Genomic DNA, 25,313 nt, shown 5'->3' with positions numbered 1-25,313 from the left:
GAGGAACAGGCAAAAGTGGAATTTAAATTACTATCGTCTAACATAGTTTGTCACCCTAGCATAGAGCTGCCGTCTGACTCGGGCTGAAGCCCCCTACACCACCTCATACATAGCAGTTAAAGACAAATGAGGGAAGATTTCTCAAGTTTTGTTTTCTTGTCATTCTTACTGTTGTTAGTTTCAATAATTCCTAACTCCCTTTGTAGTCTCTCCAGTTTTTGTTTGTGGGATGGAGCTAGCAACCTGTGGCCATTTCCCTCTAGGCCTAGGTGGACATTGTCTAGTCATTGAAAGTTCTGGCCCACTGTCTCTCTGCTAAGTGCAATCACAAACGTGGGCATCTCAAGACAATTCTATTTTTTCTATGCACACAGGCTTGGGAGTGACACTAAGGCCCCATTTGCCTAAACATGTGACACAGTCATTTCTATTCCCGGAAGAATCATTATGCTTCTTTGAAACCTCCTTCAAGCACAGGAATCTCAGGGAGGCTCATCTTCATTCTCAAATTCATTACCTAAACACGCCATACGTCATTTCTTCTTTGGGGTCCAGCCACCTCTATAGCAGGCCTGCCAAAAGGGTGTCTGACCATTCCATGATTCATTAAATGAGCAGGAAAGCCTTGCTCTTGTTCATTATGGAGTCTCTCAAAAATTGTCTCTATAATATGGGCTCTGTTTGCTTTTGGGATTCAATATCAGAAGCAAACCAATATTATCCTTGACTCCTGCTCCTATGGTCTCCCACAAAGCAAAGAGCACAGAATGGCTTGATTCAAGAATAGAGTACAATGGTTAAGGAAAAAATCTGAATGAAAAACAGTCAATTACTATTTTTAAATATTATCCAATAAAATAGTGCATTTTAGCATCTAAGTACTACTTTCTTATGGAATTTTTTGGTTTAATTGATTTTGAAAGATGTTCAAGATGTTCTTGTCAATGAGATTAAATTACTATAGGTGGCAGAAGTGATTAGAAAAGCTTCTTTAATAAAATGCTTCCCATAACACCTCTGTCTAGGATTTCCATTAAGAAGGTCAACATAATGCATAAAACATCTGTAGGGGAGGAAGAAATATTCCTCTCTGCTGTAAGTTCTTGGTTGGTCTAAGAATTTAATTGTCATGAGACAGAATAACAGGAGAAAATAAAAGAAGTTTAATAACATATATACGTGGGAAAAACCCAGGAAAACTGAGTAACTCACCAAAATGGCCAAAGCCACCACCTTAAATACCATCTTCAGCTAAAGACAAAAGAGAATGTTTAGGGTAGTAATTTGGGACTTCAAGGGGAGGAAGGCAATTCACAGAAAGATGGAAGACCAAATGTTCGGTAAACAGATGTTTGCCGTTCCTTGCAAAGACTATGAGACAGGGAGAGGACTTTGATCAAATGGGCCTTGCTAGGCTCCTCCCCACTACTATTATAGTTATCTATGCTATTAACTCCTTCTGAAACACACCTTCTATCTTAAATTCGTTTAGGCCTTTGTGGGGAAGGTCAAAGTTTCTTCCTGTGTCTTTGTTCTTAAAAATAATCAAGCCAAAGAGAAACAAATTCTGTTCCCCTGCACATCTGTGGATAAGAGGAGGAATACAAACCCATGTGTTGACTATGAAATAATAATTACAATATTGATATTTCTATGTATTGAACGTTTAGTGTTGCTGGTCTCTAAAACGTGGTCTTTGTGTACATTATCTCATTTATTCTCTATAATACCACGTGAGGATACCACTGTTACTCCCATTTCACTTATGAGAAAACTGAAGTTCATAGAGGTTAAATATCTTCCCCAAGATCACAAAGATAGTGGAAGTTAGAGCCAGGATTCAAATCCAACCTAATTGAACTCTACAACTTGAACATTTAATGGCATATAAAGATTCCAGAGTCAGAGTATAGCTGTTACAATACTTGTAATTTATTTTTAAAAATTTATAATTAGACAGTCTTATGGTTCAAGTTCATTTCCATAGCCCAGGCTGTGTAATCCTTCTAATGAGGAATGAGGTACCGGTGTGGTCAGAGGGTGTCCTGATCAGGAAGCTGCAGGTGAGGTGCAGATATTTCAAGCAGCTCCTTCATCTATAAATTTATCAACAAGTGACACCTCATGAATTAGATACATGAGTGCTAGAAGAGGTAAGAACTGTGGCAAGGGGCTGGCCCTGAGGCAGAGTAGTTAAGTTCCTGCGTTCTGCTTCGTGAGCCCAGGGTTTTGCCAGTTCCCATCCTGGGCATGGACCTAGCACCGCTCATCAGGCTATGCTGAGGTGGTGTCCCACATAGCACAACTAGAGGAAACTGCAAATAGAATACAACTATGTACTGTGGGGCCTTTGAGAAGAATAAGAAGAAGCAAAAACAAAAATATTGGCAACATATCTTAGCTCAGGTGCCAATCTTTAAAAAAAAAAAAGGAAAAGAACTGCGGCAAATTTATCTTGGATGTAGAACATTAGAAATGGGCTTTCATTAGAGAAATCACAGATAGTCAAGATAAATGATTTTACAGAAACTTCCTGCCCTTACATAAACAATTATGAAAGTCCAGGTACTGAGAATGCCCTGGGTGATATCTTTTGTTTCTGTTTATTGTTCAGAACTCTGAAGGATTTTGTTGCCTGATGCAGACTACATAGAGAGCAGAATCCTGCCTCTAGAGTTACGAATTTGAGGGAATTTCTCCATATGGGGATAAACAAAGCATTCAAAAATAGATGGAGACCTAGTTTCCTGGGCCTGAAGAGCAGATGATAGAAACTGATTCGCTTATTTGGCAAATACACAAGATAGTAAAAGACTTCATTAATAAAACGTCCCTAAGTGAGTCCGACATTGTTCTGAGACTTGCTTCCATTATAGCCCAGTAGAATTTTCTACCATTGAAAAACTCCAAGTGTTATCTTGATGAAGTTGACATAGGGCTGTTTGCAGCAGAGGTAAAACAAGAATTCCATAACAGACCAATGAAATTTCAATCACCCAAGCTTTTAACATTTGCAGAGTGAGGTTTGTAATCTTGGTTGGGCTCCAAGCTGAGGAGGGGTTGGGGGCATCTGAAGATGTGCTGTTACTCCAGAGAAGATTGTCAGAGTGAAGATCCTCTCTTGTGTGTGTGTGTGTGTGCATGTGTGTGTGAGAGAGAGAGAGAGAAAGACACGAAGACAGAGTATGAAGTTATTCATTTGATATTGAAAATCATTAACTAGGAAAAATACACATATGTATTTTTTGCTTAAGAAAAGGAAAGACACCATCACTAAAACTGATGACTCCAAGAGAATGAAACTATTCTGGGAGCAGAGTCTGCTTCCAGAAGCTCCAACAACCAGCACATGCCCAACTGAGGGCTGTCGCCAGATGCCTCAGATGCCACCACCAACCCCATCCAGCAGTTCCTTAATCAAGGTACCAGTTTCCTGTTTCCAATATCTCCCCTCCCTAAAACATAATGACAAGGATCAGTAGAACCATGAAGGACCTTCTCACTAATCCCCTACTATATACAATTCTTTCTTTAAGTCACACATTTTTTATCAAACGTATATTTTGAGATAAGCTGCTACGTAAATGTGAACTCTAACCCTTATTCTGTACCCTTCTTTGCATAAGGATAATCTATGAGTCAGTGAGCACCTAATTATATGTATTCTCTGCTGGGTATAATGAGCCATTTGTTCATTTAATTTTATTTTTGATTTTCCCTCAATACGCAGTGGAAGACAGAGCTTAGGGTGGAATAGGGTGGAGAAATACAGGGTCAAACAAAGCACTGCTACCAATTCTTTTTCTTTCTTTTTTATTTTTTCTGAGATTCACCCTTAGCTAACATCTGTGCCAATCTTCCTCTATTTTGTATGTGGATCTCTGCTACAGCATGGCCACTGATGAGTGGTGTAGGTACATGCCTAGGAACCGAACCCGGATCATCTAAGAAGAGTGTGCCAAAATGAATCACTAGGCCATGGGGCCAGCCTCTCTCTTTCATTTTTAATTTTGTAAACAATATCATCTTAGAAAATTTAGGAAATGTAGACACATGGACAAAAATAATTAAATTTTAACTCTTTGATAACTCTCCTCTATAAAATGCTACATTTTGGTAAATAGTCTTTCTAACTTTATCTTTTGGTATGTATAAACAAAGAATATCATTTTGTCCCAGGTTGGATCACATTATACATATTTTTCTATAATCCAGAGTTTTCTTCTTCACTTACTACATCTGGAACTGTTATTTTAATCTACCAATACAAATTTAAATTATTATTTTAATGTACAAGAATAACGGCAGGGTTCCTTAATAAATTAGAACTTTGATCCTATATTATTTAACCTTAGGTTATTGCCAGTATTCCCTACATTCTCAATGTGGCCGATGGGAACATGTGTCCATCAAGTCTTCTTTTGCTACTCTGAAAGTAACTACATAATTTCTTCCTTAAGTCAAGAGCACTTCTTGTCAGGGTGCTGCTGTTGTTACTATCAAGAGATTTCTTGTTACTGACTAACTTGTGCTGGCAATGAGCTTCCTGAACCCAAGGTGAATTGGCCACATTGATGAGAAGTCAATCAAAGTTGAGCCTCATGACCCACAAGTTGTGGACAGTGTAATTTTCCAGGTTAGAACTTCTATCATGTTTATAAATCCTCTCCTGTGTCTGCTGTTTTTCAAAACAATCTTATGCCAGAGAGACATTTTTTGGGATGGTTGATTCTGCTACTCTTCAAGAGCCTCTATCCAGAACATTTCCAAATTAGGAAAGGACATGGAGTTCTTCCACTGGCAGTCTTACTAACCCCTTTCAACACAACACTGCTTTTTTGGAAAGGAGCTTTGTGATTTTGGTCTTTAAATTGTCACATCTACCGGGATTGTTTCAGAAAGAATCTGTGGTTTATGATTGGAGTCATTGTCCACTCTCACTGATATTAAGGATGGCTTATTTTCTTCCCTATTTATATCCTACTTTGCTCACTAGAATGAGTTGATAGGATAAATTAATATTATTTTTTCATTTTCATCTCTATTAGGAATTGCTACACAATAGCATTGCTGTTGCTCAAAGCGCTTACACTCTGCATAGCTCTTCCTAGGAGAAAGAATTTTTTTCTTCAGTTAATTCTTTTTAAAGAAAGATATTCTTCCTCTAAAAATTATAAAAAATGAAGAAAACAAGTAATATTTCTGTTTAAATCTTCCTCATTTCTTCTATTAGATAAATTATACCATGTCAGCCATATTAGTCTAGGAATTTCCAAGTCACCTGATTACAGTGTTCATTGAAGCTGAACATCCAGCCTGAGAAAGTTCTCACCAGAGAGTGATCTGTATTTCTGTTCTAAATTTTATCTGGTTTTGGTGTGTACTTCAATGTAGAAACCAAGATTGAAGGCTGTACCTAAAGAAGCTTCCAGAGAAGAAGGTTTCCAGAGGGGCCCCAAAGAAGTGATGGTACTGAAAGCAACAGAACCATTTGCATATGCTGTCAGCAAAGGGGAGAGAAAAATGTTTCACGCCACAGTAGCTGCTGACAACCAGTTCTTCCAAGTGAAGGTTTTTGATGTCAACCTGAAGGAGAAGTTCATTCCAAAGAAAGTCATTGCTATATCAGACTATATTGGCCGCAATGGGTTTCTGGAGGTGTACAATGCCTCATCTGTGTCTGATGTTAATGCTGACCGAAAGATGGAGATCTCAAAAAGCTTGATTGCAAGTGCAAATGCAACTCCTAAAATCAATCGTCTGTACTTGCAAGCTCCAGGAACATTTGTGAATGGGGTATATCAGGTGCATAAGGTAAGACCACACTCTTGTTTTGTGACATTTCTCCTGTAATATCAGAATTTTAAAGCCTTAATTTGCCATTTGGAGAGTGGTTAAAGTCCTAAACACAGGAACTCAGTGTCCCCCTGACCACTTCAGGATCTGAGAGAGATGATCTCTGAACATTGTTCATCTCAAGGTAACAACATGCAAGTTCTGTGGAGATTCCCCAGAAATCTTGTTTTGTTTTGTTTTTTTTTTTTTTTTGGCTATGATGATCCATTGACAGCCACCTTTGGACAAGACAGTGCAGAGTTTTGATCAATATATACATCCTTATGATTTAGTTTCTTTGAGTTCTGCCTCATCTGTTTCAGTGACAGCTTAATTGTGCATAAAGAATTACTCTCTTAAGCTTGGTTTCCAGTTGTGACAACCAGACTAAGAAATCAATCGACTACTCTGCCCTAGAATGCAGTTCTTCCAACAGGTAGCTGAGACTCTGGTCATCTGAACTCTAAAGTGCTCTTACCTCTTCATATTATCCATCAAAAAATTGTTGAGCAACTGACTTTGGCATTAACTAATAAGAGAAATGCGGACATTGAAAAGAATAGAGAAATCGTGTAGGTTAACACTTCAATGTATGAATATGGACAATAAAATGCAGAATTTTGGTGAATTGTTAGAATTAGGATAGATATTTCAGTCCAAAACATCATATAAGTACTAAGTTTAGCTGACCTAACTTTTTATATGAAGCATTGTTTTATACTCCATTGTATGTCTTCTAGGGTGTCTCTTTACTTTTACCCCTGTTGTTTTCCGCACACTCTGTTTAAATGACTGTGCACATATATGCATTTGTAGAATTAAGGAGTAAAGTAAGTAAGATAGAAACAAGAACAATGGGACTAGATGATTTAGAGTCAAGATTTGGGCAGATTGGTCAAGAACGAATAAATAGAGAAGATAGAAGAAAGAATTACATATTGATATTGCAACCTACTTAATGAGGACTTGCTACAATCTTTCTCAAACTTAGAAAGAATCATGAATGGCCTTCTTTCTCTGATCTCTGGTAGGTGACAAGAAACCTGTAAAGGTTATCAGATCCCACTACAGTCATGTGTTGCTGTATGTTGGGGATACATTCTGAGAAAACATCCTTACGCAATTTCGTTGTTGAGGGAACATCATAGAGTATACTGACACAAACCTAGATGGTATAGACTACTACACACCTAGGCTGTGTGGTTAGTCTTTTGGGACCACCATCTTGGACCAAAACCTCATTATGTGGCATTTGACTATATGTCCAAGTTCCTTAAGAAATGTCAGCAATTCTCAGATGGAAGCAGGAAAAATTAGGAAAGTAATCAATTCTTCTCGAAGAACCTAGGAGACAAAGATCTATAAGAAGGAAAGCTAGATAGAGGATTCAAAAGGGAGAATTCTCTGAAAGAGATATGCTAAGTTATTTGGTACCTGTAATTCTGGACCTACAGCTCATAAATTAACTTATCACAGAAAAAAGTTTCACTAACACTGCGTGTTTCTCATAGATGTGGATATTGCCGATTCAGTTCTCAGAGGATGAATGTTGTCTTTCTTTTGCAGAAAACGGTTAGGAATCAATTCGTTTATTATGAAATAAAAGATAATACAGGGAAGATAGAAGTCAGGATGTATGGACGACTGGCCCAAATCAACTGTGAGAAAGGCGATAAACTTAAACTAACCTGCTTTGAATTGGCATTAAGTGAGAAGAAGTGGCAGCTGAGATCTGTAATTCACAGTTTCGTCAAGGTGGGAACTTCTGGGGGAACATCATCCTTCTAAAGTAGAAGACTTTCAGAAAACTAAACTGCTGCTATTACTCAAAGAATCAAACAGGTGGAAAAAGAACTAATCCTTCTATTTAAGTGGGTGTAAACATTCTTTCTTTCCATCAGTCTTTCTTTTTAAAAGAAGGATATTTTTAATCAAATTGAAGAGAGAAACTCCGGATAGACATCAAAAGGATATTATATCTATGCTAAATATGTAGAATTGGTCCCATTTATCAAAGCAGGGAGATTAGCAAATTTGGGCTTCATTAGGGCATATTTGTTTCAAATTCTGCCTCTGTGATTTGCTAGTTGACTAATGAACTTAAACACTAGCAACCTCAGGCTCATCATCTATAAAATGGAGGAAATATCTTCTATCTCAGAGGACACTTAATAGAGCTTATACGAGATTAAGTGATCAAGGATGCCCCTGAGCATCTCAGAACACAAAGTCACCTGCCTTTTGTGAGCTACACATTCTGGTCAACAACAAACAGAGGTGGTTGATTCTACATGACGAAGTTCATATTCCTTGTCAGACTCATGCACACATGCATGTGGAATTCTTGGAACACTAACAAAGGCTAATAATGAAATACAAACAGATCAAATACAAAGGTTGACATTTCTAGACACACATGAATGCACATGCTCTTGGGTCTTTCTAGTTCTCAGGACCATCAATCAAACATTCCAAATCTTCCCTCACTGCATTGCACCAGGATACCTTTTGCATCCTCCTCCCACCTTTCTTCCCTTCCTTCCCTGTCTTCCCAGGAAGAACATTCCCTTGAGCTCTTAGCATGGGCACCTGCTCCTTCCTCTCTCCTGTTGTTCCCCACACCTCCTGCCTGTCCACAAGTACTCATGCTGGGCATGAGTGAATATCGCATTTCAGGGTCCCAACCAAGAGGAGGGGGTGGTGACTCAATAAACAGGACATCTTTAAAGAAGATAGGTGAGAGTGAGAGAAGAACCTTTTAGAATGGAAGAGAGAAAAGGATACAGCCCATGGAAAGGAGACAGTGTGAGTGAAGGGAGAAATTCATGATGAGCTGTATCTCAACTGGTCTGTCTTAATCTCTTTCTTCTTCAAGGTCATCAAGGCCAGGAAAAGTAAGAAACGACCACGCAATCCTTATTCATATATGAAAACCTCACTAGAGTTCTCCTAAAAACGTGGATGCCATTAATAATGATGTTTATGGAGTTAAGATCTAAGCACAGAAAGAAATATATATGGTTGACATACAGCAATGTATATGCCAGCTATTAATTCTATCAATGGGGTGTTACAGGTGCTTTTTGTTTTCTTTTTTATATTTTTCTGTGCCAATTCAACGCCATATTTTATATCTATATTATTTATAATTCCCCCCAAAATAATAAAAGTTATTTTTTCTCTAAAGGAGTGTTTCCTCAGGAGTCTAATTCATTGATGATGTGGCCTGCACATCAGGGCGGAATACACAGGCCCCAAGCAATATTTGGGCTTATACTTTGGGTGTGATCTTTACAGGATAAGGCTCTGATCAAGAATGGACTGGTTGAACAGACTGTGCTGTGCTCAAAGAAACCCAGCAAGGCAACAAACAGGGACTGAAATCCAGTCTGACCTTCAATTGCCAAACCCTGTGTCAGCGTTGCTTTAGTCCAGAACAATAAATATCTTTTCAGAATTGGTCTCCTGAAGGAGGAATGACTGGTTATTTTCTCTAGTAAATGAGGCAGCTTCTGGTGATTTGCACGAAGACACGAGTGTAGGTTGGAAGCAGTTCTAACCCTGTCTGATGAGAAATAACCAGTTCCAATCCTTACTCAAGTACCAACAGCTCAGGAGCTCTCCAACTACATTTCCTGGTTCTCACATTTCTCATATGTGGATTCCATCAGGAAGTTGCCCCAGGCAAAGACCTGCATTAGGCAAATACTGAAGAATAATTAATTCACTTTAGAGTACAATGACAGAAAGTAGATATCTAAAACTAAAATTTGTAATATATTTAGGAATCACGTATTTGATACCTGGCATTTTACATTTATTTTGTGTCACTTAATCTTCTAGTTCTAGAGTGTTGATAGTGCTCTCCTTTTTATTTTTCTAATAAGAAAGACAAGTAACAGACAAACAAAATCAGTTTCCTAATGATGTTTAGATGGTAAATCATAGTCCTTAATTTAGAATCCAGCCTATTGTTTTGGTTTGGGATAAATGTGTTAGGGGGAGGGGAATGTGAATGTGGCAGAAGTGGTGAAGGATAGAACGTAAAATTTTCCACCATGAATGTCCAAAGCTATTTACGCACAATTAATCAAAGGAAGACTGGCATTACATTTCTACTTTTATGATTGGGGCCAGAGATTCCAGGAATAATGAGCTGTTTTCCCTTGTGCTGCCTCCTTTCTGATTATGTCTCATTTATCATGGTAGGCTAATATGCCAAGAATAAAATTTAGAACTTTTTTTATTTCCTTGCCCAACATCATTCTAACAACATTCACATACACATATTTTTTCAAGATAATTTTGGGAAACCAGATTTTGAAGGAACTTAGAAGTTATGGGATCTAGTTTTCTCATCTGCAATGACAAAACTAAAGTTCAGAGAGATTGAGTGAAAAGCTCAAGATCACAACATCACTCAGCTCATTAGGAAACAGATTTCATACTAAGATGTCTCAGACTGCTAAGACTTCCTCCAAATAAAATTTGACCCATGGACACTGGGGAAAAGGACTGCTTCATACACAATGACATTTGTTTTCCGAGTTATTCTAAAACTTCGTATACTTATTACTTTAAGTAAACTTCCTGTAATTGACTATTCTTGAATATGTACATGATGGTGATTAGGAGTTAGAGAAGGTGTCATTTCAGGGATATGCCCAATCAATGTCTTTGCTACCCCTAATGTCATGCTGATTCCCCTTTGAACTTGTCGTTTCCAAGGACAGTGTGTCTCTAAATGAGAAAAGTAAGAAATCACCCTCTACCCAAAAGAGTTTGCCTCTTTGATTTTGTTTTCACTTAAATAGCTTCATCTTCAATTTCTCATGCCTTGACCCCACTCTATCTTCTACTTTTGCACATTGCCATGTATTGGAGCTCCTCCTTGGGACCAGCATAAGGCAGGTAAGGAGCTGGAGCATCCCTTAGATTTGAAGTGTTTAGACCAAAGAGAAGGTCATGACAGATCGTGGAAATTCTTACCTGCCTTACACCTTAGGGATTTGGTTTGTACCAAGTGGTTTTAAGGTATGAAAGAGGCAGAGAGCTATCTCTTAGAGGATCTCTAGAGCATCAAAATATGACTATGATTAGAAAAGGCATACCCAACTCTATTGGCAATGTTCTTTCTCTGAAGTTGCATGATGAGACATGCATTACTTTTTATACCTTTTACATGTCTTATAACTTCCATGATTAATTTTATTTTATTTTTTTGTTGTTGTTGAAACTTTGGAAGACTTTTCAAGCTATTTATAATGATGCGTATTAATTTTATAAAGAAAAAATCTTTTAAACTTCCTGCCAGTCCCATGAGGCAAATACAAATGGTTTCTTTTCATCTTATGCTAATCAGTGGAATATAGCTTTCTAAAACAATCCATTTTATTTTTTATTTATTTATTTTTTTAATTTTTATTTTTTTCGGATCTACATCATATTTCAAATTCTGTATACATTACATCATGTTCACCACCCGAACACTAATTACAGTGCATCCCCTCACATGTGACCCTAATCACCCCTTTTGCCCTCCCTCCCACCCCCTCCCCCAATAGTAACAACCAGTCCAATCTCCAATGCTATGTGTGTGTTTTTTTTTGTCATTTTTATCTTCTACTTATGAGTGAGATTGTATGGTATTTGACTTTCTCCCTCTGACTTATTTCACTCAGCATAATACCCTCAAGGTCCATCCATGTTGTCACAAATGGCCGGATTTCGTCATTTCCTATGGCTGAGTAGTAGTCCATCATGTATAAATACCACAACTTCTTTATCCATTTGTCCCCTGATGGGCACCTGGGTTGCTTCCAAGTCTTGGCTATTGTGTATAATGCTGCAATGAACATAGGGGTGCAAGTATCTTTATGCCTTTGTGTTTTCAAGTTCTTTAGATAAATACCCAGCAGTGGAATAGCTGGATCATATGGTAGATCTATCCTTAATTTTCTGAGGATACTCCAAACTGCTTTCCATAGTGGCTGCACCAGTTTGCACTGCCACCAGCAGTGTACGAGGGTTCCCTTCTCTCCATATCCTCTCCAACATTTGTTGTTTCCTGTCTTGTTAATTATAGCCATTCTGACCGGAGTGAGGTGATACCTCACTGTAGTTTTGATTTGCATTTCCCTGATAGCTAATGATGTTGAGCATTTTTTCATATGCTTGTTGGCCATCTGTATATCTTCTTTGGAAAAATCTCTGTTCAGATCTTTTGCCCATTTTCTAATTGGATTGTTGGTTTTTTTGTTGTTGATCTGTATTAGTTCTTTGTATATTTTAGATATTAACCCCTTATCTGATATGTGGTTTGAAAATATCTTCTCCCAATTGTTAGGTTGTCCTTTAGTTTTGTTGATGGTTTCCTTTGCTGTGCAGAAGCTTTTTACTTTGATGTAGTCCCATTTGTTCATTTTTTCTTTTGTTTCCCTTGCCCGGTCAGACATGGGACTTGAATCCATGATTAATTTTAAAAGCCATTTCTAAATTTTTGCCTACCCCTCCATAAAATAAATGACTATATTCTTACAATAGAAAAATTCAAGTAATTTAAAATCCTTGTTGAAAACCAGAGCAATTATACTTTAAGAACCAAAGAAAATCACCATCTTTGGTTTACTGTGAACCCTTCCAGACCTTTTATCATTAATTTATAGGTGATTATGTACATAAAGAAATGCACTTTTATATAGAAATTGTGATCAGTATGCTTGAGTTCCCTCATTTGTAAAAATAGGGCTAATAATAGTACTTATGTAATAGGGCTGTCATGGACATTGTAAGGGAGGAAGAAATATTCCTCTCCACTTCTAGGATCTTCTGGCTAGTATAAGAATTAAATAGACAAGATAAAATGACAGGAGAAAAATCAAACAAGTTTAATAACATGTATACATATGAGAAATCCAGGAAAACTGAGTAACTCACCAAAAAAGACCAAAGCCACTACTTTAAATACCATCTTCTGCTAAGAGCAAAGGAAGATGTCAAGGATGGTGGTCTGGGACTTCAAAAGGGAGGAAAGCAATTCACACGGAGATGTTTGGTGAATGAATGTTTGCCATGCCTTACAGAGACAAAGGAGAGGACTTTGATCAAATGGACCTTACTAGGTTCCTCCCTGTCTACCACATCTAGCTCATATTACACTATAGTTATCTTTGATGATAGCTCCTTCCTGGAATAGATCTTCTATCTTAATTTCTTTTAGGCACTTAGGGGGAATGTCAAATTTTCTTCCTGAGTTTTTTGTTCTTAAAAATAATCAAGCCAAAGAGACACATTTGCAGTTGCAAATTCTGCTCCCTTGCAACATTATGTGAGGCCATCTATATAAAGCACTTAGCAATTAGATAATGTGATCATTGGATTACTGGATATTATTAATGTAATGGGTGAGAAATATTCACTTTTAAAAATATATGTGGCTTGGGGAGTGATGTCAGCATCATGGTGGAGTGAGCTCTTCCCTCAGACTCTCCCTCCTAAAATACAACCCAAAAGATATTCCAACACCAATAGAGGACATACACACAACATAGGTCTCCTGGGAGACCCATGCAGCCATATGCCTGAAGGTGGTGGTGAGGCTGGATCCTGCGGAAGAAGGTAAAGTTGCTCAGCAGGAGCTCAGCGGAGAGAGAAGAGCCACAGCTAGAGGAGTGGCTCAGCCAGGGAGAGGTGCTCTGTTCTCACCTGATGCTCCACCCCACATTTATCAGGAGAGTGGCAGGATGAGAGAGGGGCTGGTTAGAGGAGAGGCTCAGCTGGGGAGACATACTTTTCTCCTTCCTGGTGCTCCAGCCACACAACCATGGGGAACACCACACAGAGAGAGAAGCAGAGGCAGGTGGAGCCCCTTGAGTGCCCAGAGCACCACACACAGAGAGAGGCATTGGTTGGGGGAGGCATGCAGGTATAAGAAAGTGCTCCTTACCCTGCCTGGTGCTCCAGTCCTGCTATCACCCAGAGCTCCACAAAGAGTGAGAAGCAGAGGCTGGAAGGAAGCACAAGGGAAGGAGAGCACCCTTCCCCCTGCCTAGTGCTCCAGATCTGCCATCATTCAGAGCATCGCACAGCTAGGAAAGCAGCCAATTGCCAGAGCTGGGGAGCCCCAGATGGTGCTGGACCTAGAATGCACAGTGCCTGATCCTCACCCAGTGGAGGCATGTGGCAGCAGTGACTAGATAATAATGCCATGCAGAGGCAAAAATCACACCATCAAGCAGTATGAGAAACTACACTAAATCTCCAGATCAGAAGGAAAATAACAAGCACTCAGAAACCAATCCCAAAGACACAGAAATCCATAACCCAAATGACAAAGAATTCAAAATAGCTATCATAAAAAATTCAACAAGTTACAAGAAAACACAGAAAGACAAATGAACAAATTCAGGTGCTTCTTCACAAAAGAGATTGCAACTTTAAAGAAGAACCAATCAGAATTGCTGGAGATGAAAAACAGAATGGATGAGATTAAAAAAATCTGGACTCCCTAAACAACAAAACTGACAATATGGAAGACCAAATTAGCAATTTAGAAGACAATACTATAGAAATGCTTCAGTGGGAGAAGACAAGAGAACTAAAACTAAAAAGAAATGAAGAAGCTCTCAGAGAAATATCTGACTCAATTAGGAAATGCAACATAAGGATTATAGGTATTCCAGGGTGGGAAGAGAAGGAGAATGGAGCAGAAAGCTTGTTTGAAGAAATAATAGTGGAGAATTTCCTGAACCTGGGGAAGGAGATGGAAATCCACTTGAAAGAGGCTACCAGAACCCCCAACTATGTTCATGTAAAAAAACCTACTGCAAGGCATATAGTAGTAAAGCTGGCAAAAGTCAATGACAAAGGAAAAATATTAAGGGCAGTAAGGCAGAAAAAACTAACTTACAAAGGAACCCCTATCAGGTTTTCAGGAGATTTCTCAGCAGAAATCTTACAGGCTAGGAGAGAGTGGAATGATATATTCAAAATCCTGAAAGACAAAAATTTCCAGCCAAGAATTCTCTACCCAGTGAAAATCTCCTTCAGATATGATGGAGAAATAAAAACCTTCCCAGATAAACAAAAGCTAAGGGAGTTCATCGCCACAAGACCCCCACTACAAGAAATCGTTAAGAAGGCTCTCATACCTGAAAGGAAAAAAAAAGAAAACAGGAAAAGGTCTACAAAGCCCTGAGCAAGGATATGAATAGATATGCAACAATCAGAACTTGGCAACTCTCTATCAGATCAGGTTGGTAAACATTTAACTCTTACATCAAGGATAAAGAAAAAGAAAACACCAAAATAAAAATTATATCATCACCTTACCACAAACTCACAAGAAAAGATGGAATAAGATATGACAAAAATAACTTAAAAGGGGAAGAGGAAAGGGATGGAATCAGTATAGTGTAAGGAAATAAGAGGCAATCAGAAAACGGACTATCTCATCTTTGAGACTTTTTATACAAACCTAATGGTAACCACTAAACAAATAAGTAGAACAGAGACATATATGATAAACAAGAAGAAAATGAAGAAAACCATAATCAAATAACAAACTAACAGAACAAGAACGCAAAAATACAATGCCATTTACAATCACAACAAAAAGAATAAAATATCTAGGAATAAATTTAACCAAGGAGGTGAAAGACTTATACAAAGAAAACTATAAGACGGTACTGAAAGAAGTTGATAATGACATAAAGAAATGGAAAGATATTCCATGCACATGGATTGGAAGAATAAACATAGTTAAAATGTCTGTATTACCTAAAAGCAATCTACAGATTCAATGCAATCCCAATCAAAATCCCAATGACATTTTTCATAGAAATAGAACAAAGAATCTTGAAATTCATCTGGGGCAACAAAAGACCCCTAATAGCCAAAGTAAGACTACAAAACAGAACAAAGCTGGTGGCATTGCAATCCCTGACTTCAAAATATATTACAAAGCTATAGTAATCAAAACAGCCTGATACTGGTACAAAAACAGACAGACAGATCAATGGAACAGAATGGAAAGCCCAGAAGTAAGACCACACATCTATAGACAGCTAATCTTTGGCAAAGCAGCCAAAAACATACATCGGAGAAAGGAAAGCCTCTTCAGTAAACGGTGCTGTGAAAACTGGACAGCCACATGCAAAAGAATGAATGCAGACCATTATCTTTTCCCACTCACAAAAATAGACTCAAAATGGACCAAAGGCTTGAAGGTAAGACCTAAAACCATAAAACTTTGGGAAGAGAATATAGGTGGTACACTATTTGACATCAGACTTAAAAGGATCTTTTTGAATACTATGTTTACTCAGACAAGGGAAACAAAAGAAAAAATAAACAAGTGGGACTTCATCTGACTAAAGAGTTTCCAGAAGGCAAAGGAAACCAAGATCAAAATAAAAAAACAACCCACCAACTAGGAGAAAATATTTTCAAATCATATATCCGATAAGGGGTTAATCTCCATAATATATAAAGAGCTCACACAAATGAACTACAAAAAAAACAACTCAATCAAAAGATGGACAGAAGATATGAACAGACATTTTTCCAAAGAAGATACACAGATGGCCAATAGGCACATGAAAAGATGTTCAACATCACTAATCATCAGGGAAATGAAAATCAAAACTACACTTAGACACCATCTTACACCCGTTAGAATGGCTATAATCATCAAGACAAAAAACAACAAATGTTGGAGAAGTTGTGGAGAAAAGGGAAGCCTCATCCACTGCTGGTGGGAATGCAAACTGGTGCAGTCACTTTGGAAAACAGTATGGAGATTTCTCAAAAAATTAAAAATATAAATACCATATGACCCAGCTATCCCACTACTGGGCATTTACCCAAAGAACTTGAAATCAACAATTCAAAGAGACTTTTGCGCCCCTATGTTCATTGCAGCGTTATTCACAATAGCCAAGACATGGAAGCAACCCAAGTGCCCATCTCCCTGCATCCTTATCACCGATGCTAGGGAAGTCAGAGCTGAGAATCCTGCATAAACAAACCTTGCTAATTTACTACCTCAAGCCTAAACTCTGTTTAAATTCCTCACTATTATACACCTCAAACCTAAGTTTCTTTGTCTTATCATTCCACACAAATTTCTTGTTCTTTGTGTAAAAGACATATACACTACCTGCTTTGTTCACTCTCCAAGCATCATTTCTCTATGATCTCCAATACGTATTATTAAATTGGGGTTTGTCCTGTTAATCTGGTCTTGTGTCAATTTTATTATTAGTCCAGCCACTAGAACATAAGAAGAAGAAGGGGGTGGGAGGAATGATGAAAAGGGTAAGAGGACACATATGTATGGTGACGGATGTAAACTAGACTTTTGGTGGTGAACACGATGCAGTCTGTGCAGAAGCCGAAGTATACTGACGTGCACCTGAAATTTATAAAATATGATAAACGAACGTGACCTCAATAAAATAGCAAAAAGTAAAAAGAAAGAATTTGATATAAAATAAGGACATACATGTGGGCACACATACACATTAGCAGACTTCTTTCTCTTTATAAATGTGTGCACAGGTTTTAATAAAAACTGAAAGGTTAACGTTCTTTGAATAAAAAGAAATAAATACAATATTACATGCTTGAAAAAACACATAGGAAGGGTAGAAAGGGGATTTTCCCCCACCCTGACACCACCTTTTTTTTATTATGAATAATAGCTCTATAAAGACTTGTGTACCAGTTTCTATGTGGACATATGATTTAATTTATCTTGGGTATCTACGTAAGAGTAGAATTGCTGGCTCATGTGGAGACGCTATGTTTAACTGTTTGAGGAACTCTCAGACAGTTTTTCAACGTGAGTATAGCATTTTACATTCCCACCAGCAAGGTAGGAAGGTTTCAGTTTCTCCACATCCTCATCAACACTAGCTATTATGTGTTTGTTTGCTTTCCAGTTTTAGTCATCCTAGTGGGTGCAAACTGGTTTCTCATTGTGGTTTTGATTTGCATTTCCCTGATAACTAATGACATCAAGCATTTTTTAAAGCAGCTTGTTGACTGTATATCTTCCTTGGAGAAATATCTGTTTAAATCCTTTGCCCAATTTTAATTGTGTTATTTGTCTTCATTATTGACTTGTATGAGTTCTTTTTATATTCTGGATACAAGTGCCCTATCAGTTTTATGATTTGCAAATATTTTCCCCCATTCTGTAGATTGTCTTTTCACTTTCTTGAAAATATCCTTTGATGCAGAAAAGATTTTAGTTTTGTCGAAGTCCAATTTATTTATCTTCTTTCTTTTGTTGTTCATGCCATTGGTGTCATATCTAAGAATACATTGACAAATACAAGGTCATGAGGATTTACCACAGGTATTCTTCTAAGAGTTTTATAATTTAGCTCGTATATTTAAATATTTTAAATATTTTAAATTAATTTTTGTATAAAGTGTGAGGTAAGGGTGCAACTTCATTCTGTGTATATGATTATACAGGTGTCTCAGCACCATTTGTTGGAAAGACTATTCTTCCCCATTGGATGTTGTTAAGAATTGAATTACATTCCCACAGAAGATGTTGAAATCCTAAGCCCCAGTATCTGTGGATGTGATGTTATTTGAAAGTAGGGTCTTTGGAGACAATCAGCTTAAGATGAGGTCACTAGGGAGAGCCCCAATTTGATATGACTCTGTCCTTATAAAAATTTCAACACAGAGGCAGATATGCACACAGGGAGAACATCATGTGGACATGAAAGCAGAGATAAAGTTGATGCATTTACAAGCAAGCCAAGGAATACCAAAGACTTCCAGCCAACCACCAGAAGCTGGGGGAAAGACAGAACAGATTCTTCCTCACACCTCTTAGAAACAACCAACCTTGCTGACATCTTGAGCTTGAACTGTAGCTGTTAAAGGAGATTCTAGTAAACCTTGGTAAGAAAAGAGAATAGCCATAAAGAAAGCTTCTATCATCCTAGACAATACATATCTCATCACTAAAAACTGTTGCTAAAAATGTGAATGTTACCTTCTGGTGAGGTCTCAGATGAAAATGAGGAACATGTTATCGGAAACTGGAGTAAAGGTGATCCTAGCAATTAAGTGGCAAAGGACTTGGGTGAATTGTGTTCTATTGGATGAAAAGGAGAGCTTGTAAATGATGAACTTGAATATTTAGCTGAAGAGTATAAGCCTATAAAATTTGGATTTGTTTTTAACTCCATGTTTTATCACCAGAACCTGCAAGTATTCCTGTGACCTATTAGGAACTCAATGGATATTTACTGAATGCCTAAATGGATAGAGGGGTGGATGACGTGATGGCTCCTCACAAATGCCCCTATAACACAGCTATATATTCTGGCTTGGGTCCCCCAAGCTAATGGCAAAGCTATATTTCATCATGAAAAGCCAACTTCCAGGCCTGATTTTAGAAAGATCATGTATCAAGATGGCCACATTTAATGATTTAAGACACTCTCAGGCAGAAGAGAGGGTGAGAAATTATCAGATGTTGATTCTGATAGAGATGAGCAGTTCTGGGCTAAAGTAACATATGAATCACTTTTAATTTACTAGAAAGAAGAATGATTTAACGATTACAGATGTTTAAGAGTAGAATGAGCTGTCTTATGAGAAAATGGGTTCTCTGTCACTACTTTTCAAAGAGCACAAAGTGACCCTGTCAGGGATATTAGAGCGATCTCTGTTCTAAAAGACGTGAAACTAACCTTCCAGTGGTCAGTTAGTTCCACAAAACAGGTGTTTCAGAGAGGTATGCAGGTAAAGTCTTCCTTCTATGTTGACAGTGTAGAAGAGAAAACAGACTCAAGAGAGGCCAAGGGAATCACATACTGTTCTCCCGCATCACATCAGCCATTTTTCATCTTACACTTAGCGGTAACAAGGAAATACTTGTGGAAGAGCATATCCACCCACCAATAGCTCTCATTTTCCTTAATATTTATGTCAATTTTTTTTTTAGGAAGATTAGCCCTGAGCTAACTGTCACCAGTCCTCCTCTTTTTGCTGAGAAAGGCTGGCCCTGAGCTAATATCCATGCCCACCTTCCTCTATATGTGGGACGCCTACCAGAGCATGGCTTGCCAAGCAGTGCCATGTCTGCACCGGGATCCGAACCGGCGAACCCTGAGCCTCCAAAGCGGAACGTGTGCACTTAACCGCTGCGCCACCGGACCAGCCCCTCACGTACAAATTTTTAAGTCATTATTTCATTTACCATTTTCAACCTTCTATTTTAATCTTACAGTACTTTTATATACATTGAACACATTCTCTCTCAGCTTCCTTTTTCCAGGCTTACATGTCCTCATATTTTTTCTTTCTCTTTCTATAAAAGCCTGTCCCAACTACTGATTATTGACCTTGTCTCCATTCAAGATTTTTCTAGATCTCTACTTCACAGGAGGTGAGGTTGTGAGGAGAACTTCAGATAAGCACTCTGTACGCCGTCATGCAATGCTCATGCAGAAGAACTTTCAACAAAGAATGAAAGATGAAACCCACAGAAAACAAAGAAAAACTAGCTTCCTACTATAATAGTTAAGGGAAGCATGGAGTACAGATAAATTTGGCGATCCAAGGTAGGCCTAAGAATGACCTAGGATAAAATTTTAGAGCTACTATAAAGGAACTTAACTGATTTCTTGTACAGGGCTGTGGGTTACTTCTTGCAATTATGTGTACTTACTACCACCTTGAGGCCATATCTAAGAGCTACACCTTCTAACTTCAGAGAGCTGAGAAAAACGTTAAGCAAGACATAATCAGCCCCTTCTCTACAGTACCTTAAGTACTACATAACAGTTTATATCTGTACAGCACCAGGTGCTTATATCATCACTAACATGGTCTCGTTTAGCTCATAGAAATCATGTGGGAGGAACCATGTTATTCTTGCTGTACACACACATGCTAATATGTAAAAACTATCATAATTTTTGCTCCAATTTAGAGTTGAACTCAGAACCTTAAACTTGTTACATTTTCCATTGGCTGGGGAAAAAGAGAGACCACGCTAGTAGGTATTTCTTCCACTAACTTTCTGCTGTGTTGCATGTCAATAATTCCTTTTTTTCTTCTAACTCTCATGAAGTGATATCATAAACATTTTGAGAATACAGGAGCCTTTCTTCGGGTGCATAGAAGCTTCTCCTCTTGAACAAAAGATTCTTAAGTTCAAACCTAAAACTAAAAAGGAAGAAATTCTGTATTCAAACATCACCTCTCCATCACTTGTAAATTATGTCCGTCTTCTCAATATGTTAACATCCCAAACCAAGCCGAAAATAATAAAAAATCAAAGTTCCGATCCATTTTGTCCATATTGCTGAGTGAAACCTGAGTGAATTATAGACTTCAGCAATTTTTAGTAAGAATCTGCAAAACTATTTAGGATTGGTTGAAAGTTCACTATTTGCAATGGTAAACAATCTCATCTCCAATTTTAGTATAAAGCAATATTAGAAAAAGTCTTGAGACCAAAAAGAGGAAGTCCTGAAATAAAGCAGAGTAAAGGCATTCTCATTCTCACAAGGATCATCAGAGAAGCCTTTCTGGAGAATGGCCTATCTTAGATGAAATGATCAAATAGAAGATGGAAATAGCAGAGATAGAGGCAGAGAGCTGGGAAAGTATGTCTCCTCAATTACACTGAAGTTCAGAGAACAGTAGCTTGGATGAACCAGAGATTTCTTTTGTTCAGACACTTTCTCTGTGTCGTGCTATGAAGATGAGATTCATGGTGTCAGTTCTAGGCATGTACATAGGACAGAGCTGATCTACATCACCTCTGATGTTTTCATAGGGATTCACTCTCCTCTCCTGCCACAACAGAGTCTCATCTTTATTCCACTCATGGTGGAGAGACCATCCATTAGAGCTACAGATGCCCTTTCCTCCACCAGAAATGTCTGGATTTTATGGCATTATTTTGGGGCAAAAGGAAAAGTAAAGAAGAGAGAACTGAGACAGACTGGAAAAGCCAGAGAAGAAGAACTAAGTAGAAGAAGCATTCAAGTTGGAGCGGAAAGAATGCCGCCGTATAATTTAACTGAATTTTCACTTGGTGCTAATGCTCCAACTTCACCTCATCCCAATGTGTCTATAGAGTTTAATCTTCCTATAACCCTATTATATAGTAGCATAATCACCTTCTATAGATGAATAAGAAGAACACTATCTATAAAATACAAAATAATAAAGCAAACAGAATGGGTGGAGGAGAAGGAAGTTGGCACAATATCCAGTGTGAGGAAGTAGACAAACACTGACTCTTCTGCTTTCAACTGAGAGTAACAGATGAGAGCTTGAAGCTTACATCTGAAATTCAGTTTCATAGAGGTGGGAGTTGGATACACAAACATTACTTTTCCAAAGAGGAAAAAATTCTGTTCAGGCTTTGGGAAATCTATGTTCTTGTGGTTTTACCTAAAGTCCAGCTAAGTCACGAGGCATGAGAATGCAAACAATGTGCTACGACCTTACATGGAGAATTTTGTTGCGATAGTAAGGAAATGATTCATATTGGCTTCAAAAGATATGAAGCTTCTGCGAAATCATAAAAGATTTGTAGAAATGAGCAGTGTAAGGAAGTCCTTTTGCTTAGTGGTCAAGAGCAAGGGCTTTGGAGTGAGATAGAGTGGTTTGAGTCTGGCTCCATCACTCACTAGTTGCACCTCATTGGGGAAATAGCTTAAAAAGGCTTCTCTAAAATAGAGAAAATCTCTACCTCATAGGTTGATTTGAAAGTTAGGTGAGATAATACATACACATCACTTATCACAGTTCTGGTAGATCAAGAGAAATCAATATGCAGTAGGTAATATTATTAGCAAGGTAAAGAAATTTGGAATACTTATAGGTAGAGGAAATGTCACATGCAAGTATTCAAAAGTGTGAAACAATGAAAATAGTTTTGTACAACTGATACTCTGGTATATGTAACAGGTTACGGGGAGATTAGGCTGGAGAGGTAACAAGGGGTTTGAGAGTCAGAAACAGAGAAATTGAATCTTCATTGTAAAAAGTAGGTAAATAATTGAAAACTCTTATGTAGACAAATGCTTGAACCTTTTTACATTTTAGTAAAAAAATATTCTGGCAATTATCCTGAGGAATGCATCAGAGTGAGGCCATGTTCGGAGGCAGGGAGATGAACTGGAAGCAGCAGTGTGCTGGAGTCTACTCATTCTGCAGCAATAAAGAACTAATTGTTAAATATTCAGGAATTTTGCACACTGGTGGTTAAACATTGGGCATCATGAAATCAACCTAGGTAGTCACATTTATACCATGGAAATTGGCAAATGCTACTAACGTTAAAGAGTTGGTCTACCAGCACAGCATAGCAGGCAATGTCAGAAACACAGATAAGAAGGGGAAACACAAGGAGATTTGGAATGATATTTTTAAAAAAAGATTTTTAAGGTAGATCCTCAAGTGTTAGTGACAAATTAAGTGATAATGGTGAGAAAGAAAAGAAATTCAAAGAATATTCCTAGGTTGCCAACTTAGGCAACTAGATAAATGATGTTATCGCCCACAGAGACTAAGAATGCAAGAGCAGAACCTATTTCAGGGGATAAAAAAGCATGAACCAAAGTTGCGGATAATACAGTGGGAATGAGAAGAGTTGAACAGAGAATCAAAGGAAAACCAGAAATGATAAATATTAAGCATCAAAAGAAAGAGTTTAATGAGGAGGAGGCTTAACAGTTCACACGGAACACAAATGAACAAAGGGGTCCCTGAGTCTGGAATAACTACATCTTAGAACAAAAAGCACCTGCCTTTATTAAAATACACACCCTTGTACACATGACAAAGACATGCTTGGATCTTCATGGAATCATACTGTCAGTCTCATGCACTTAGGAGCACACACACACGTGCACACACATACATAAAGGTCCTCCATGGGATTCTAGATAACGCTAATGAAAGCTGAGATTTCAATGCAAATAATTCATGTTGAAATATTGACAAAGTCAGGTACAAAGACATGTATGTGCACCTTAGCTGTTCCACTTCTCAGATCCCTTAACTCAAGAATTGCTGTATTCTATTTTTAAGCCATAGTAATTGCATTGAGAAAAACCCTTACCCTATGACCCTGCCTCTCCCCTTTCTGTCCCAGTTAGGACCTCCTTGCAATGCTATGCACTGAGTGAACCAGCCCCTTCCCCTCTCCTGTGGTTCTCCCTTATCTCCTTTGTGGAACTCCTGCCCCAAACAAATATGCCCATAATGGGCACGAATATATCTCTTTTAAGGGTCTAAATCAAAATGGGAAAAGACGTAAAGGAGAGCCATACGTTAAAGACGATGGGCGAAAGAGAATCAACAGCCTTTAAGGAGGAGAAGGGGAATGATGTGGCCTATGGGAAGGAGAGACAGTGTGGGTGAAGGGAGAAACATAAGCAGAGCTTCAAGTCAGTTGCTGAGATCTCGTGTCTTCTGATCTCTCCTTCAAGTTCATCAAGACTAGAAAAGAAAGAAAGGACCAATCAATTTTAGTTTAAATCTAGGAGTGGAAGTAAAGAAAGCCCCTATCAAACAATTAGGTGGCATTAACAATGATTTTTAAAAGTTGAGACTTTCATTTCAACAATAGATTCAGTGGAAATATCCCTGCATATTAAGAGTTTTATATCTGAGTCACAGATTGCTTTCTTTTTTAAGTTTTCTTCTTTATACTCTTTTTATTGTATTAAAACATTATATTTTGCATCTATAATGAGCATAATATAAAAAAAATATTTCTTTTTTAAAGGACATCATTCTCCAAAAGTGCCCAATATGAACGCTTTAATCCAGAAGTGAGCGGCTTGAGGGTAGAAGATTTGTGCACTGTGAAGCACATAGGGTGGGGTACACATGGCCTCTTCACAATCGAGTCTACATTCTGAATGTGATTTCCAGAGGACAAGGTCCTAACCAAGATTCTGCCTAAAGTTAGGCAGGTTGGTCCCTTCAACTCAGGGAAGGAGAGGACGGAAATTCGGACTATGCCAGAATCACCAAGCTCTGTGCCCTAGGAAAGGGGTACATTGGTTCAGAGACTATCAATTTATGGCACATTATCCATGTGTTAGAAAAGAAAAAAAGATCTAAAAATAATAATCTAAGCTTCTACCTTAGGAAATTACAGAAAGAAAAGCAAATTAAATCCAAATAAAACAGAAGAAAAGAAATAAAAATAAGAATAGAAATCAATAAACTGAAAACATGAAATCAAAGTATCAAAACTGGCTCTTTGAAAAGGTCAATAAAACTGATAAATCCCTAGGCAGGTTAATCAGGAAAAAAGGAGAAGACACAAACTACTAATACTAGAAGTGACAGAGATCCCAAACTACTGATCTTTGTGACATTAAAAAGCTAATAAAGGAATATTATGAAAACCTCTGTGTGCCCAAATTTGATAACCAAAAGAAATGAACCAATTGGTTAAGACACAACCTACC

At 37.9% G+C, this 25,313-nt stretch overlaps 1 protein-coding gene across 1 annotated transcript in view; it reads left to right on the top strand.

The window, feature by feature from the left end:
- IFI16 (interferon gamma inducible protein 16) overlaps nucleotides 1–9,003 on the top strand; it is a 70,141-nt gene extending 61,138 nt beyond the window's left edge. The window contains exons 15-18 of the mRNA XM_046682004.1: nucleotides 3,255–3,422; nucleotides 5,395–5,814; nucleotides 7,402–7,590; nucleotides 8,711–9,003. Coding sequence (XP_046537960.1) covers nucleotides 3,255–3,422; nucleotides 5,395–5,814; nucleotides 7,402–7,590; nucleotides 8,711–8,788 — 855 coding nt within the window. The 3' untranslated portion in view covers nucleotides 8,789–9,003. The remainder of the gene's footprint in view (nucleotides 1–3,254; nucleotides 3,423–5,394; nucleotides 5,815–7,401; nucleotides 7,591–8,710) is intronic.
- Nucleotides 9,004–25,313: the final 16,310 nt, after the last annotated feature.

The sequence above is a fragment of the Equus quagga genome, chromosome 13, assembly GCF_021613505.1.
Source record: "Equus quagga isolate Etosha38 chromosome 13, UCLA_HA_Equagga_1.0, whole genome shotgun sequence".
NCBI classification, from domain to species: Eukaryota; Metazoa; Chordata; class Mammalia; order Perissodactyla; family Equidae; genus Equus; species Equus quagga.
The sequence above is the reverse complement of the archived record's forward strand: the minus strand, read 5'-3'. Positions and strand labels throughout refer to the sequence as shown.